The sequence below is a fragment of the Aythya marila genome (assembly GCF_965140915.1).
Source record: "Aythya marila genome assembly, chromosome: 5".
Lineage (NCBI taxonomy): Eukaryota > Metazoa > Chordata > Aves > Anseriformes > Anatidae > Aythya > Aythya marila.
Window position 1 is genome coordinate 63,130,375 of NC_139046.1, and position 17,815 is coordinate 63,148,189.

General features: G+C 35.6%; 1 protein-coding gene across 9 annotated transcripts in view; it reads right to left on the minus strand.

Annotated features, from left to right (window-relative positions):
• The window catches only part of IRAG1 (inositol 1,4,5-triphosphate receptor associated 1), a 66,955-nt gene that overhangs the window by 33,120 nt on the left and 16,020 nt on the right, over positions 1–17,815 (minus strand). For 3 of the 9 annotated variants that reach the window (XM_082761489.1, XM_082761490.1, XM_082761482.1), the window contains exons 2-5: positions 7,933–8,024; positions 7,473–7,536; positions 4,055–4,107; positions 3,144–3,265 (exon numbers count right to left, since the gene is read on the minus strand). In XM_082761489.1, the coding sequence (XP_082617615.1) occupies positions 3,144–3,212 (69 nt within the window). In that variant the 5' untranslated portion in view covers positions 3,213–3,265; positions 4,055–4,107; positions 7,473–7,536; positions 7,933–8,024. Of the gene's footprint in view, positions 1–3,143; positions 3,335–4,054; positions 4,108–7,472; positions 7,537–7,932; positions 8,025–17,815 lie in introns of all 9 variants that reach the window. The other 6 variants (XM_082761485.1, XM_082761483.1, XM_082761488.1 and 3 more) reach the window with 5 other exon arrangements.

Genomic DNA, 17,815 nt, shown 5'->3' on the forward strand with positions numbered 1-17,815 from the left:
AGGCTAGTTAAGGTCAGATAGAAAACACTAATCATAGTCAGCAACTATAGCAGTTCAACTTTTACACAGATGGAAACTCACACTTCCTATTGTCCAAATCTTTTTTTATATGGAGTGGCAATAAGAGCTAGAACATGAAGCTCTTCTCAAGGCCAGCTGACTTCAAAGAAATGAAGAAAAACCATACCCTAAGGCGCATTCAGACTGATATATGCAGATCTTGGAACAGGAGCTCTAACTGGAAACTTATACTTTTGCACATTGTACATCTGCATAAGGATGAGACAGAAGTTTCCCATTTACCTTCCTATTGCCTGTCCATAAATGCCCTCTCCATGTTAGCTTCCAGACAAAACTGTTCTTCAGCCATCTGCAATAGCTGCCTCACCTCCTAGTACCAGTGACTGCTTGCTATCAGTCTCTGTTCCCTTTTTGTCCCAAGCCTTCCTCCCATACAAACGGAGGGTAAAATTGACTCCACCTCTGTTTCACATAAGAATCCATTCACACACTCTACAAGGATGATCTTGTGCTATCTAATCCTGTTGGAGGGGTTTTGTGCAGGGCTGGGAAGATAACACATGCAATTTTTTCCGTATTAGAAGATGGTGTAGAAGAGGCTCAAGGATGCTCAGGGCAGATAGGATCTGCAGAGATTCTGACTGTTAAGCTCTACCAAGCCCTTGCTAAGCATACAGAAAACATGCTTAAACAGTTTTATAATCCAGCCAAATTTGGATGGATTTGAACAGTAATGGAAAAAATGTACTTCTGCTACAAGGGCTACCATGCCAGAACAGTCAGATGATAAAGCTTTCCTGTATACCACCTGAGTTCTTTAAAGCATTGAAAAACAAATCCTCTGCCACATGGCCTCATCCTCAGAAAATAATGAAAGGACTTGACTGAATGGCAGAATGAATTTGGTCCAGAACAGATAACTCACATGAAATGCCTCTGACAAATAACACGTCTCAGAGCAGTTTTTTTTGAGTAAGATGAGGTTTTAAATAACCTTGATTTTATATGTTTAAGTGAAGTGCTGCATTGAGAGCTTTGTAAGGAAGGTAATAAAATTCTGTAGTAACTATATTTAGTTAAAAGAGATAAAAAAAAAAAAAAAAAGATGACAAAATTAGCATGGGACATCTTCAGAACAAGTAACATGCAGTGATTTGATGAAAGTGGAACATACATTTAAACAGAAAGAAGAAAAGAATAAATGCAGACTCTTGACTGATGGAATAATGAGTGTACCAAAAATATTATGAGCATTAGACATGTTTTTCCTCAGCAGTTGGAATAGACAGAAAAATACCAGTCAGGATACAACAAAAAGAGAAAGCTGGAAAAAGGCAAAACTTCTCACTTGAAAAGAGATAAAGAAGGCATCTCACAACCAATCCTAGAAGTGTAGGACAAACAGTAGGATACTATAAATCTTTTAACCTAACTTTTAAGAATCTAATTTTCTTTGCTAAAAGCCTAAAATCAGTTATTAAGGATATCAGCAAAAACATATTAATTTAATGTGAAACAAATCTAATTAAGTTAAAATGCAGAAGTGGCTAAAAACGACACCTGAGGTTTTTTTATTATTATTATTTATTTATGCTGGGATAAACTATTTTTTATAGAACACTTTTAAAATGTTCAGTACTTCCAGTATGTTTAACTGGACAGCACACAGAGTTCAACTAAACGCTCTTAATTCAAATGACATTCCAAACAAGGGGTTTAAGTGCTTTGAATTAGGCTAACTGGTCTCATACTGGTGTTAAAGGGAACTTCACAACTATTTCCCTCAGCAACAGAGGCTGCTGTAAGAAAAACTGAAATGGAAAACAAGATCTGCTTTCTCAAAATGAATTTCAGAAATACAGCCCTGCTCTTCCACCAAATAAAAAGATACTCGAAATAGACAAGAAACTATGCACAATGAATGGTTTGTTTTCATTTTTTTCAGAAGTGTTCTTTGCTGCAACAAAATGAGGAAGAGTCATTGATGTCTGCTAGCTTCCCCTCCCCCCCCAAGCCCCCAAGCCCCCCAGCCCTCCACTAGTGGGTGCATTTTATCTAGCAAGTCTTTGGTACTCTCAAATACTCTTAACGTGGGAGAGTTAAAAACAAAGCAAAAATAAAAATTAAAAAAAAATAAAATGAAAATCAAATAAACAAACCAACTTTTTGACTTTTTAGTTTCTTCTCAGCTAAAAGTCTGATAAAGTTGCATGCATCTATGGTGTTTATCTCAAGCCAGGAAACTAACACTCAACACGATGGCCATTTGGATGGAATGCATGACAAATTAATGTAGAGTTCACTGCTGACAATATTTTCCAATGATGCTGAAGTAGCGGATGTTTTCACCTAAAGTGTAGAATACTGTGTCCTCAAATCCAGTAAGTGATACATTTTTAATTGAGGATGTGCCAGACTGTAAATCCTCTCCTCCTTTTTTGCATCAAACAGGATGATTTGGGTAACCTGTGAGTTGGTAGTTCTTTACTTCAGCTAAGCTAACAATTTATTAGAAACAACAACAGATAAAATGTTAGAACATAAAACTACTTTTTATCAGTGATATAAACTATTTAAAAGGCAAAACCATCATCACTTAATAATTTTTAAATTTATCTGCAAAAACATGTTAAAACTTATATTTACAATAAATTGGGTTAGCGAAGTGATGAAGGTCTCTAGGGAGGACCCATGTGCACTTGGTATAGTTTCAGTATATGTTCAGCTACTACTCTGGCAAATATAGCACTGAGTACAGACCAAAAATCAGACTTCCTTCTTTTACACACACGCAAACTGGATATCATCTCAGACATCTGTAAAAGCAACACTACATGTTTCAAGTCTGCTGCGAAGTAGGAATCTAAGTTCTTTTCTCAAAGATTAAAGTTTTCTGGAATAACATCAATACAATTTCCATTCCTTAATCTATAAAATACTTACAAAATTTTGAGAGAGCAACTGAAAGATCATTCATAGCTTCATCAGTTAATCAAAACCCACCAATACACAGCAAGGCACTAGATGTTATTTTACAAAATCCTAAATGTATACAAACTAACAGTTTCAGCCTCCGGTTTCCAAAACAAGTATCAGAAAAATATATTTGTAAGAGTTCTTACCTTGGCAGGTGGAGAACTGTTGTGTTGTGCCACCTTTGGTTGATCCTTGTCCTCAGGTAGGGTTGGCATGGTGGATGGTGCGAAGTACGTTGAACCACAACGTGGACTAACACAACCACACGCTGCAGAGAGTAAGACTGTTTCAAGTTAGCCTGAAGGCATAAGCACTGAGAGGCCTTGTGATCCACTGGCTATGTTAGATGCCAAAAATACAAGTCAAATCAATTTAAAAATATATGCTCTAATACAAAGATCGCTTTACGATAACAAACAGTATCAAGGTTTAAAAGTAAAAGCATTGTCTTGAGTTTTATTAACTAAAGCTTTCAAGGTCAAGTATAATTTAGTAAATGCATGCTTATTGCTATTCCTACCCCTCCCCTCCATTTCACAGATTATTAGTATTTTTCTACTGTGACTGTGTTGGCTATGATTAAACTACCCTCTCTAAAGATCCTCCAAGGACGCAGCATCCCGGATATCTCTAATATGCCTTTTAGTAACCAACAAAGTTCTAGTGCTACAGAGTATAATCTCAGATCTCAAAGAAAGGAAAAGCTCTAGGAGTAAAACTGGCAACCCAGATGGTGGCACTCTTTATCTGAGCATGTTAACTTTTCAACACTTTAAAACCGTTAACTTTTCAACACTTTAAAAAGAGATTCTTGGTGTACATCTGCGTAAGCACTGTGCAGTACACTTTTGAAGCAAAATACCAGTAATGCCTGAACAGGGAAAAAAAATCACTGTCTACTAGCTGAGAAAATTATTGTTGTTAGTATCAACTTTAGCTACTGCCTTCACAAGGATATTGTAAGCATTAAAGCATGCAAAATAGTCTGAAGTAGAGAAATCAGCGGTGTTAAATCCTTTTAGCTGCAGTGTATTACAAGACTTACTCTGACACCTACCGTCAGTTAAGGAACAGTCCTCATAAATAAATCATTCGATTCCTTGGTGGCGCCTACAAGTGAGAGAGAGGCGGTTATCAGAGACAGTTGGGTATATAGTAACCGACTGCACTGTCAACTATACTCCTTTAACAGTTAATTTGCAGCTGTGTATAGAATGGAGCTCTACATTGAAACTTTAATGTAGTAACAACTTCAGTAGTAGGTCAAGGAGCTGAATATACACATCCAACAGAGGTTCAATGTCTAAAACCTCATCATCTCCCAAAATTGATGAATGACTAATTTCATCATTACCCTTTTATTCTTTTAGAGATTAAGATGGATGGAGCAAAAGAGTGGTGATGGTAAGATGATTTAAAGTTCAAGGAATTTGACAACCTAAAATTAATTTTCTACAGTTTTCCTATCCATTTCAGGGAAGGGCAGGGAACATTTTTAGAATAAAACAATAAGTTCTTTAATATTAAATTAAAATTTAAAAATATATATATAATTGTCAAAATACTATATATTTATACATATAAACAGACAGTGCATATATATTTTTATTTTAAATCAGCAGAAGATAGTCACAGGAAATACCGAAGCAGCCTCACTAGCGACAAGTTCCTCATCTCAGCCTTCACAGAACTTGTTAAACCTACATAATGTGTGAAAACTTTAGACTACAGAAGTAGCTAAGACCTATGGATTTACGAGATTTATTTCACATTCTATTGGAAAGTCCATTTTCTCTTTTGCTAGAAGAATCAGATACAAGTCCACTTCATCTGAAATTTCAGGTAGAACTAATACACTGAAAAAAACATCTGTACACAAGCATTACTGTGCTTTTGAAAAAAATACCATTATTCCATCAAAGTCCTTTGGTAAAGACTGGAAAAGATGCAACACAAATTATGTCATTATGAAGACCAATGCAGAGATGACTATTTTCTTTTTTTTTTCCCCACTGTCTCCAAACAGTATATTTATTTCCTGGAGTGAGATATGCTAATCACTGTAAGAGCAAATTTCAAGCTTTTGTAGAACCTGTTACAGGTTAATTTTTAGTTCTACTGCAATAAGTGAAAGCTCAATTTGTATCACAATTTTACCCACCTCTAACTCCAAATAAAAGCAACCAAATAAAAGTTTTCCATGAATAAAAAATATTTTTCCTTAATAAACATGTTAAAATCTTTAAAGTCCGTAATATCACGGAAAACAGACATTTGAGATGATATTTTAATAAACCCACAGAGATCAAGCAGATAGCAGTTGTGTTAAACCTCTATTTCAGCAGTTAAGTATTTTTGTACCAAACAATAGTCACCAACTATTAAAAACACACTAAACACATTAAAAAGGACTTCAATGGAATAATGGTATTTTTTTTCAAAAGCACAGTAAAGATCAGACAGAGGCACAGAAATGAAAAAACGACATGGACTTGCTGTTCATCTCTGATGCTGTCATCCTAACCAACTTTTTGTATTTGCAAGAACTCATTCTAAGAAAAGAAAAAAAAAAAAAAAAAAAAAGGAGATTAATTTGGCTATTTATCCAAGCTCTGTTAGCATTTTCATTATGAATTTATAATGGTTCTGATAGGCTCAATTCAACAGAATGCTGGGCCTGAGTAATCAGGAATGTTTTAAGCCATGGCCAAAAGTTCCAGAGTCCTGTGCAGAGCTATAAAAGTTTAGGCATCAAACTGATTTTTTGTCTTAGATGAGTTCCTAGTACACTTCAACAAAAATAAAAGTAACGCAAGTCATACTGATACAAGAAAGAGCTATTAAGCACATGAAGTTTCAGTTCATTTTTCAGATTTAAAAGGCAGAGAAAAATTTAAAAGATAAAGAAGTCAACAGGCTTACCTAAAAATAGAAAGAGAAAAATCTCAAGCTGTGTTGTTTTAGAGATGCAGCATAGAAAGTACAGCCAAGTGAGAATGAAGGGTAGAAAGATGAATTCACACCACATTAACAACTCCCAGATTTGGAGTCAACTGAGTTCAGCCACTTTCTGACACAATTAGAACCTTACTCGGACTTCCTTAAAAAGCTATCATAAAGAAAGGAAGAAGTTCCAAGTCTTTGTGGGGCTGATAAGTGGGAATATTTGTTCTTCTGAACTTTTTTTTTTTTTCTCTATTACCTCTCCAGAAAGCTCTGGTTCTGAGAACTGTAAAAACAAAAAGGTTGCATATGTTTATTCATATTCTGAAATTTCTTCAAACAAAAAGAGCATCTGCACACCTTGATGATCTGCTTGGGTGCGGAAATAAGGGCTACTACTTTTGCTGTTTCAACAAAATATGTAAACATATAGTTTAATTCATAGACTATATCAATCAGAATTTCTGAATCATGATTTTTAAGCTGTGCAGTGTTCTTAAAACCAGAAGACCAAATCCCTTAAAGACTTTGTGCTTGCTAAACAGAAAACATCACATCTTATAAATGCAAATGCATAGAACCAGTGGAGCAAACTTCTTTCTTCACGCTGTGCAAGGAGTTCTCCCATTTTATGTCTTAACTACTGATTTCTGATACTAGTAGGAAATGGGAAGGTTTAGATATGATGGGACCATAAAATACTAGTGAAGCAATGGTCTTCTTCCATCTTTTTGTTGAAGTGACCTTATGCCTATTTGATCAGGTAATGAAAATTAGCCCCAGTATGTGTCAGGGAGAATCAAAACATATAGAAAAAGAGGGCTTAATCAGAACACTGCCAAGAACTAGAGGAGCCTATCTGCATCTCACAGATGTAGAAAAAAAAAAAGAAGAAAGAAATGTCTGTGAAGAATTTATTAGAGATACATTTTTCCCTTTTTCATTAGAACATTAGAAAGGAGTACAGCCTTGGAAGCTGTAGAAATTCAGCATCTCTACCTACAAAAACATCTTAACAACTTATTGAAGCCATTGAAGCCTAACCCAAAGCACAGAGAGTGTAACGATCCTGGTACTAAGCCTGGTTCATCTGGCCAGCTGAACAGCTTTTGGAGTCATGCTGCCATTAACTTCACCAGCTTTATCTCCTACAAGCATAAATATATTTCAGCCAAAGAAGAAAGTGATCTGTTAACAATACATGCAATACGGTGAAATGCTAACTAAAACACACAGAATAATTATTCCTTATGATATTGAAAGGATAGATACCAAAATATAACTGCACCTTAAAAATGGTCAAGGTGCACAAGAACATGTTAGTATCCAAGTCACTAACACTACTGCAAGATTCATCTTTTGCTAGGCATTGAACAAGCTCTGTCTGAACTAGCTCTGTCTTATCCAAGACTGTCATGAGATTATTGCAGTATTTTTACCAGAGTAAATGATTCCAAGAACAACTCTTGAAATTGCAAGACCTTCAAAATTACCTTTCCAAAATTGAATACTTGTAGAGATTATTAACTCACATGTCACAAGAAGAAGAGACATGGGTGAAGTTCTAGAACATTAGTCTGCACAAGCCTCCTGCACCTACAAAATGAGTTAAAAAAGAACAAAATACCGATGCTGTTCACCAGATTCTACTTATTCCCACATTAAGATAAAACATTTAAAGGAAGAAGGGGAAAAAAAAGAGAGAGGATGGGGTGCTTCTTAACATTTGTCTGTTACTGTAAACTTACTGCTTAAAATAGTTAGGAAAAAAATGATCCTGAGCTCAAATTTGTAGTCAGATATAGATCAGTGAATGCAGAGAACTTACTTTTACCATTGTGTAGGCTTAGAGTACAATCTCCAGGAAATGGTGATCTGGGAGCTCTATTCCATAAAAGGGAAAAGTATTTAGAGGCCCTTGGCTTTCAGTGTGTTCTCTCTACAGCTCATTTTACCACAGCAGAGAAAGCTAAGTATGATCAGCTAACTTACCCTCTGAGTCACAGCTGAGCACCGTGTTAGCAAAGGCTTAAAGGTGCTTTACTCCATCTCCACTGATAGCTTGGCAGATGACCTCAAATGCTCTGTCACATCACAAGGATATAGAAGAGGAAAAAAAAAAAAAAAAAAAAAAAAAAAAAAGCAGAAATTAACAGTTAAGAAAACACTTTTATTAATATTTATTGAGCTTATGCTGCCTCCAGTCAAGTGAAGCAACTGTTATTTGCCAACAATGGGAGTTACATACTCATGAACACAGATGAACCGGACAACTGTGAGCTGCTTTTTGTAACTTTTCTCTTTGTTGTATTGCAAAGTGGTTGTAAAATGTTACCATATTAGAAAGGTATATTTTTGCATTCCTTTTATACAGCTGTAAAAGCATACAGAATTAATAGAGCATTTTGAATCATGTTTTGCCCCTATACTCAAACAAAGTGTGATGAAACCAGAGTATTTTTCTTATGTTTGTATTACAGGGGAACCTTCTCAAGCACAAAGCATTGTTACAGCATTTAAGATACACAGTTTGTTGGCATACATAAGCAGTTTCCGTATTTGAAACCCAAGAAAAAACAACGTAACAACCGTTTCAGAACATCGTAAGAGAAAACCTCTAAGATTTTGCACTGGCACTTCAAAGTTTTTGTATAATATGAACATCCACTGGAAAAGAAAAAACAGCTAAAGTTGACTCATTTACATTTTTATGTGACAACACATACTACATGGAAATTAGAAGATACTTTCCTTATTATCCACAACATATAAAAAATGGCTTTCTACTGCATCTATTTATTATGTTAAGAAGTTGGTATCTCATAAATTTAATACCTATTTTGCAATATATTAAGATGGCATTTTAGTTATTGTTTACTAAAACACATGGTCATAGCCCCAGGACTAATATAAGGTATCTCTGTAATGATGGTAGTGATTTGAGTTCCTCCTACAATAATATCCATACAGTTATACAAGGTGCAACCTGGAAGATAAATAAAATAGGGTTTACAGCTGTACAGAATGATACTTTTGCAAGCAACGTGTATGCAACTACTACATGAATTCAAGGCATCTACTTTCATTTTGAGAAGTACCGAGAAGAATCTTCCAACAACTTAATGCAACTTAATTATTCTAGACAATTATAATGCTTCCAGATTGCAACCTAAGAGGAAGGGGATAAACATGAATAATTTTGTCACAACAATAAACCTTACAAAATTCAACAAGGCCGAGTGCAAGGTCCTGCACATGGGCTGGGGCAATCCCAAGCACACATACAGGCTGGGCAGAGAATGGAGTGAGAGTGGCCCTGAGGAGGAGGGCTTAAGGGTGTTGGTTGATGACAATCTCAGGATGAACCAGCAATGTGCACTTGCAGCCCAGAAAGCCATCCATTCCCTGGCACGCATAAAAAGAATTATCTGCAGGTCAAGGCAGGTGATTCTTCCCCTCTACTCTGCTCTTGTGAGACCCCACCTGGAGTGCTGCATTCAGCTCTGGGGCCCCCAGCTTAAGAACATGGAGCTGTTATAGTAAATCCAGAGGAAGGCTACAAAAACAAAGAGAGAGCTGGAGCACCTCTCTAATACAGACAAGCTAAGAGTGAGCTAGAGTTGTTCACCCTAGAGAAGAGAAGGATCCAGGGAGACCTTACAGAAGTCTTTCAGTACCTAACGGGGACATGCAAGAAAGATAGAGAGGGACTCTTCATCAGGTAGTGTACTGACAGGACAAGGAACAATGACTTTAAACTAAAAGATGGTAGATTTATATCAGATATAAGGAAGAAATTCTTCACTCAGGGGATGGTGAAGCAGTGGAACAGGTTGCCTAGAGAGAAGCTGTGGATGCCCCATCCATGGAAGTGTTCAAGGCCAGGTTGAATGGGGCCCTGGGGCCCTGGTCTGGTGGGAGTTCCAAGGTGCCCATGGCATGTGGTTGGAACTAGGTGATCTTCTAGGTCCCTTCCAGCTCAAGCCATTCTATGATTCTGTGATAATATAACCAAGAAAGAAACTAATAGAAGTGTAAGAAAAATACAGCAAGCACGTATTTGGTTGTGCATGCAAGATTTTACATCAGCATAACAAGAAACTCAGTAACTAACTCCAACAGATTAACGTACTATGTTTTCTGGGAGTTATGTACTTAATTCCAGTAGGATCCATTTTGGTCTCAGTTTTAGGCTTTTCCATGATACTTTAAAAGAAAAAATCAAGTAGACATTAGGATTTCACACACAGATAATTATTTTTAACATAATTAAACACAAAGTTAAGACTTATTAAAAGATTGCAACTGTATCTGAAAACTGCATTTTTTTTGGCTGTGAAATATTATCTGTCGGCTTTGTTTTAGCAACAATTACATTATTGTTCTTTTGTTAGCAGTCAATGCTTAGGTTTATTTCTCTTGCAAGTACTTTTCTTCAGAAAATGGAAGATATGAAAATGAATATCAAGGCACATGGTTCAGTCTTTCAAATACGGGTGAAAACTACCTTTATTTCACTGACCTTACTAAAGGTTTAAACTCAAATCCTTATCCAGGAAAAAGATATCCAACAATGAACCAGATAGCAATTTATGATTTTCATCATGGTAGATCATTTACCTCACAGAAATCTGTCTTTCAAAATCATTTAACAGCCCTTTGCTACATATGAATAACAGTGCACATGTATGTCCAGTGCCAGCTTAGGTCTTGAAATAGTCAGAACTGCCGAACAGATGATATCATCCTGAAACTTTCAGATAGGCCTCCTGCATTTTAAATGTCAACTGATCAAGCCCATCAGTATTTGTTTTTTTATCATTGCAACAATTCTTTCCCTTGTTTTATGAAAATGGAAAAAAAAAATATATATAAAAAACCACAACCACCCCACCCCCCTGACACACACATACACACACACACACACACTGTAATTTAGAAATACACGTTTCCACACATTCTGTTAACTTACAAACATTTTCTTTTTTTTTTTACCTCATCCTACTTAGTGACCTCTTTTCTTCTCTTCAATCATCAGTGGGCTTTCAGCTAGACTGACAAGACAACAAACAACAGAGTTCAGGCAGATGGCTTCTAAAAAACCAGCTGGGCTGAACGTTGGGGTACTTTAATGTATACATTTGATGAATAAGATAGCACATGTGATACTAGGAAAAAAACTAGGCCCTGATTTATTCACAGTTAAAGAATTCAGCCTGCAGTAGCAAATCTGGTGATCAGAAGACTGTCAGATTACAAGGCAGAGTTGATATGTTTCTTAACTGCAGATTTTTTTTGATAGCCTTGAAGGAAATGCAGTTTACAGGAAGATTGTGAATATGGAGTGGGTGGATATTTGGCATGGGGAATAAGGATTTCTAAGCATAAAAAACAGCATACAAGAAAGTGTGAAGAAGACTGGGAGAATAGTACATTAAGTGTCATTCAGGAGGGTTCAAAAGGAATCCAGAGCTAAGTTTTTCCTCCAGATATTTCCTATCATGTTACAACATAGAAGGTAGTGACCTTAAAATAAGATAAAATCCAGAAGAACTGAAAATGACATGTGACAAAAGATTTTGGTCTCTTCCTCCTCCTAAATAACCTACTATTTTTAAGAAACATGATAGTTTGTTTAGGAGGTAGCATCAATCTTGGTCCTGTGGTCCTGAAATAATTATCTAATGCAGGAACTGTACATTGATAAAGAGCCCAATGGAAATTGCTAGTGACAGTATTTAAATAATACCAGCAGATAATATTATAGACAAACATAGTTTTGCATAAATAAGCATCATGAAGTCAGTAACAGTCATTTGGATTTCTTTTTCTTCTATCGCCTCTCAAAGATGTGGAGAAACCTAGATAATTGCTACTGTTTAGACTGCATGTATTATACATCACATTCTAGTTACACATTTATTTTTGTCTGTGATGTAGGCTGAGTTGGGAACCTGAGCTGAAATTCTCCCTAATTGGCATTTGACTATATTCTTAGTTAATGTAAAAGGAAAACAAATTTGCTGCTGTGTGTGTTTGTTTTCTTCTTCTTCTAAATCTAAAGGTTGACACATCAAGTAATATATAAAAAATGTATTTGAAAATATAAGCATTCTGCAAAATATTCTGTTTTCCAGCATAACTGGATATCTACTTTTTATAATTTGAAGAAAGTTACTATCAAAGACCTAACTCAGATACATAAGTAAGTTAAAAAATAATTAGGGCGGAACACCATTACTTAGTGACCCACGAGTCTTGTTGCTAGTCAAGCAAAACATTTTCCAAATGAAGAAATTTAACAAAATTCTTTCTTTCCCAATTAGAAATGGCAATCCCCGGGGCCATACTTTGTTGAACAAACTAACAATAAACAGTGCTTTTAAAAGGCAATTGCAGTCTTTCAAGCAAGGAGATTATACTAAAGTTCTCCATCTTGCATAGATAAGTGGCAAAGAAGCAAAGAAAAAAAAAGTGTTTTATTTTAAGCATATTATTTATGCTTCCAGCACAAAAACAGATTCCTGGTTGCTTACTGTAGTGATACACAAATACTATTGTTTGCAATTACAAAAAATCAACATATCCAAAAGAGCATGGATATGTTTCTTTCTTGCTTATGAGAAAAAAAAAAAAAAAGAAACCAATTTCAGAGAGTTTTTAAAACATTGCTTTACACCAGGAAATAAGTAACTATAGGATCATCTTATTCAAATAAGCTGTTATTTTGCAGACTAAATGCTGTTTACTTGACCACGCTTATATATCACTGTGGTCAGACTGGAGGATCAATTTCCAGAAGCAAAGAACTCTCCTTGAAGCAGGCTTGACACTTGTTTTATTGCTTTGGACTTGGTCCAATGGGAAGTTGCAAACTTCCAAAGGCAAGCTGCAGAATTTCTGAGACCTGATCCAGTGTATAATTATCTCCCCAGTGATTCCTCCCTCTCTCCTTATGTAAAACTGGAACTTCCTTTGTCATACTTGATTACCATTGCTTCTTATTCTCCTGCCATGCACTTCAGTAAAGTTTGCGAGTCCATGTTTTCATTAACATCTTACATACTGCAAGACTGCTGTTAGACCCTGCTTAAGTAGTTTCTTTTTCAGGCTAAGCAATCTCAGTTTGTTCCATAAGACTCTCCTCACAGGATGTGTACCTACTGACTATTTTAGTGGCTCTCCCTAATTATGCTCAAGTTTAACAACATCCTGGGGGGGTCAAAATAAGTTGTGGTAAAATAAATCTCTTGGGAGTGTGTTTCTCTTTGACATCCATGCCTAACAAAAAGGACAGACCCTCAAGCACCTTCACCTGTAGTGCCAGGCAGAGTATGAACTGTATTATTTGAACCTAATGATCCAGTCACTTTTTCCACTCATTCAACAGCACAGTCGTCTATACTTTAACGTCTCAAACTAGATACAGGGATGATGTATCCATGATGTATTAGGTCAGAAAAACAAAACAAAAACCCTTACCCCTTCACTCCTGCTAACATAAGATCTAGATGGCTGAATAAGCCATAACACACCAGTTTTGTAATGCAGACTGTCAGTTGCTCTTGCTGGGAATATAAACAGTTTGAAAGCTAACAGCTATGCTAATTTCTTATATAAGTATCAAGCTTCAGAAATAGGACATAGTAAAAAAAAGTAGGTGGACAAAGCATGATAATTCATTTCAGGATTATCCAAAGAGGGAAAAAAATCAATGCAAAACCCATGCCAAAAGTCATATTCTTGCTCAAAGGATACATTGAAGCAATACAAGGTTTTGCAAGCATCTTTTGCAGAAGACGTTTCTGTTATAGTGCTGAATCATCCACTGCTTTCTGTGGGTTGTGTTATTGTTACTGAAAATATTATTCTGGGACCATAATAAAAATATGCTGAAAAGTACCTTTCAGATGTATTCATACAGCATCGTTTTCACACTACGAAGTTCTTACAAATCCTTTTTTTTTTAATTTAACTTTGGTTTTTAAAAGGTGTGCTGTGAAGAGGACCATTCAACTTATGTACCACATGAAGTCAGACTTTCAGTAGTTCAGACAAAGTTTTTTTTTTAAAAGAACACAATGCTGAGATTTAAAAATAAAGACTCACCATATCTAAAGTGAGAAAGGCCCCCCTGATACTGCTAAATTTAGCAAAGAAATTCAATGTGCATTCTACTAACTAAATTAGCTGTGGTCTGAATGAATCTCAGATGAGGAACTTATTTGTATCTGTTCCATCAAGTATTCCCTCTTCAGCTAATTATGCTAAATTGTCAGTTATGAACTTATGGGTGAAACCAGTGAAGAGTATTTGATTTAATAATTTAAAGGCTGCACAGGTATTCCATCAGACAGGATGATGTGGTAATTGAGACTGAGATAAAATACATTATCCAAACTCCACACATCATGCGTAAGTACTGTTAGCATAGAAACTGTTACATTAGGGATGCTCATGACACAGTTGTTCTTATGTCTTATAAAATAAAATATTCCTTTGCATTCTTCTCCTGCAAGCAACCTCCATTATGGCTTTCTGTACTTTGGAGCATGTTCTGATTCAGATCAGAAATCTGAACAAACTCCCAACGCAAACATGTCCTTGAAATAAGGATTCAACTGCCCTGCATCTTTTAATTTGAACTTTTGATAGAGAGATGCATTATACTGGCATCACAACTACAAAGGTACTTCAACTGATAACTTAAAAGAAGTAGGATTCTGCCTACTTGTCCCCAGTCTGAAATTATCGATGTTCCAGGAGGGAGACCTAATCTCAGGAAGTACTTGCAAGGCTCTCTCAGGTCATCTCTAGCTCGAGGAGCAAAGTGCTCTGATTCTCTCCTGCTCTTAGATGTCAAATTCATTTCCTTGGTCTGAACTATACATAGTACAGTCAAGAAACAGAGTCTACCAGAAGGACACTTCCCAGTGGCAGCCACAGCCAAAACTGCAGAAGAAACAACTTGCCCTTGCTTTATCATTATTTTCAAATGAGGTAGCTTCAGGAGGGAAAAACAAACAAATAAACAAAACACACTAAGCTCTTTATTTTAATGTGGGGAAAAGGGGAGAAAGCATGTATCAGTTCTGAAAGAACAAAGATGACATTTGCTGACTTGCTGTAAGGATGGTCAGAAAAATGACAGCTGTCCAAGAGAAAGGAAAAGCAAGCTCATATTTCCTGTTTTCAAAGCTCTGCTCTTAGGCTTTATCAGAATCCAAAACAAGGGAAGACAGATCGTTACTAATACAAAAGTAAGAGATTCTTGACTTGACTTTCCCCTATATTGATCATATAAAGTCCTTGTCTACAGAATTCCAGGATCAGGAAAACACTGTAATGCAAAAAAAGCCATGATAACAAGGCTTTATTTCACGAGTGTCCTCAAAAATAGAGGACTCCTATCGACTATCCACTCCAATAGCAACTTAATCTTCCTACATTGCTTTTCTCTCAAGATACTAACTTGCAGGACTCTAAGAATTTAACCATCTACTGCTGCTTACCTCACTTTAAGGAAACACAGAAGTACACCAGACATGGACTATGCTGAAATCAGCATTTTCAGATGTGCAGCCTCAAAGCTAAGCTCCTAAAACGAGATTTAAACAAGCAAAGTACGTAATTCCTCCTGCTTTTAAATCCATCTCAGCAGGATTTACAGGTACTCACATGGAAGAAAGCGAGGCCCATTTTGGTTATTGGCTGAAGTTTTATATTCAGGAGCATAGTAATTTGTGGTAATTTGGAAAAAATCTTGATTGGCTTGTATATACTGGAAAGCCTAGTAGGAAAGACACAACTTTTTCTTGTCCTTAGAAAGCTACCAAATACAAAACTCTAAGGCTGTAAAGACAGATTGTTTGCTAACCTTATTCTTGCAGTTTTCAAAGATTATCCTCCAAAAAACAGAACTAGGAAAGCTAGAAAAGGTCAAAGCTATCAGAACAAGAAAGGAATTTTCATGGATTGACTGTCATGCACTGTAACAAAAAGCCACATTTTTTGGGTAATTATACAGTTCAGAGCAAAGCTTTGAGCCAAACAATAGCTCTGCTCTTCTGAAACAGCATAAACTGAATGCAGCAAAATGTTTATTTCCAATTTGTCAAAATCTTTCCCTGATAATATTATTCAGCCAACAGCATTCCTTTACTGATTACATCCAGGAGTAGATCCAAAAATAATGTACCAGTTTTATGCGTAATCTCATCTCATCAACATCTAAAAAAAAACACACTTATTTATTAATATTATTTATTAAAAATAATTTATATATAATATATTTTTTATTTAAATTAAATTAAATTTTTATTATTTAAATTTTTAATTTATATATATATATATATATATAAAAGTGTTGGGCACAAGAAGCCCCTAGTGAAGAGACGAGCTTAAAACAGAGAATTACTTCTACAGGGAGAGTGACAGACTTCTGGGCTTATATCTTTATGAAACATATATATATATATATATATAAATAAAACTTTGGCCTCAAAACCTAAAATGAAAAACGGGGGAAGTGAGGAAGGGATAAAGGGAGCAGAGTTACTTATGGAAGAGACTTGAAAAGGAAAGCAGAACATATCTTGTGTCAAGATTTGCCATTGAAATGTAAGATTCCACTCTAGTCATCATCCTCTGTGTCTCCTCCAAAGTGTACTACCTCTACAGTAAGAGTAAGTAGATAAGGTATGTATTTGCCTCTCATTCTTCTCAGTTCACAACCTGCAGTTTATCTCAAGCTGGGGTTGCATGACATTTCCTGATTCATTGTAGCTGTTAGACGTTTGATAACGTCTGGTAGAGGCTCAGAGTGGCAATAAGGGGGAAAAGCAATAATCACATCTTGATATTTATCTGAACTTAACAGAACCAGTCACTCTTAGTGCTTTATCAGCTATACTCAAATTTAGTATTTCTATTGTCACTACTGTCTTAAGAAACTGTGATAGATGTCCAATTATAATTTTATATAAAATCAGAAGAAACTAAATATATTATTTACCTGCTTATAGATAACTCATAAGTCTATAGTCTGTATACATTAACATTTACTGTCTTCCCATTTTATTTTTTTATTTTTTTTACTCTTTTCCTATTAAATAAGCTAAATGTTTAAAGTTATGCTGAGGTAATGGAATGAGGGCTACTTTATATCTTAACCTTAAAACAGTTGTAGAATGTTACAAAAAGATTCAATCACCTAATATATTATGAAACAAAAGATATAGAACAGGGGAAAATGGCTATTTAGAAAATGTGCTTTAAGGATATAGCAAGTCACTGAAGTTTAACAGTACCATAGAACTATATCGCTAAGAAATTTAAAACAGAAGAAATGCTGAAATACCATTGCTTCAGAAGTTATGTTATTAAACAAAGTTTTAGGGTATTAGAATGCCTCCGAACAGCATTCCAGCACAGATGGAAACAAGACACTGCACATTAACTACCTGAGGTATTGAAGGCAAATAAAAATCTTAAAGAGACTGAGATGAAAGCAAATAGAATAAACAAGAAAGGATGCTCATTCTGTCCAAACACCTCCTTGAGATTGACCTTGAAGTGCTTTAGTATTCTGCCAAAATGAAACATATCTCAGTTGAGGACTGATTGCTTTTAATTTTATTATCATCTAAGACTTTGGTTCTAGTTGCTTATTTTAATTTCTTCTGTAGGACAGTTATGATCTTCACGTGTTATTATTGAATAGATGTAGCTATAAGAATGACATAGACAGGCCTGTACAGGACTTTGCTGTTTCATTAAATTTCTTTACAGAAGACAACAAGCATTTTAACACAGGCCATACATATTTTCCAAGAGAAGTTTTTGAAAAGACGCTTTACCAGATATCTGAAGGAAA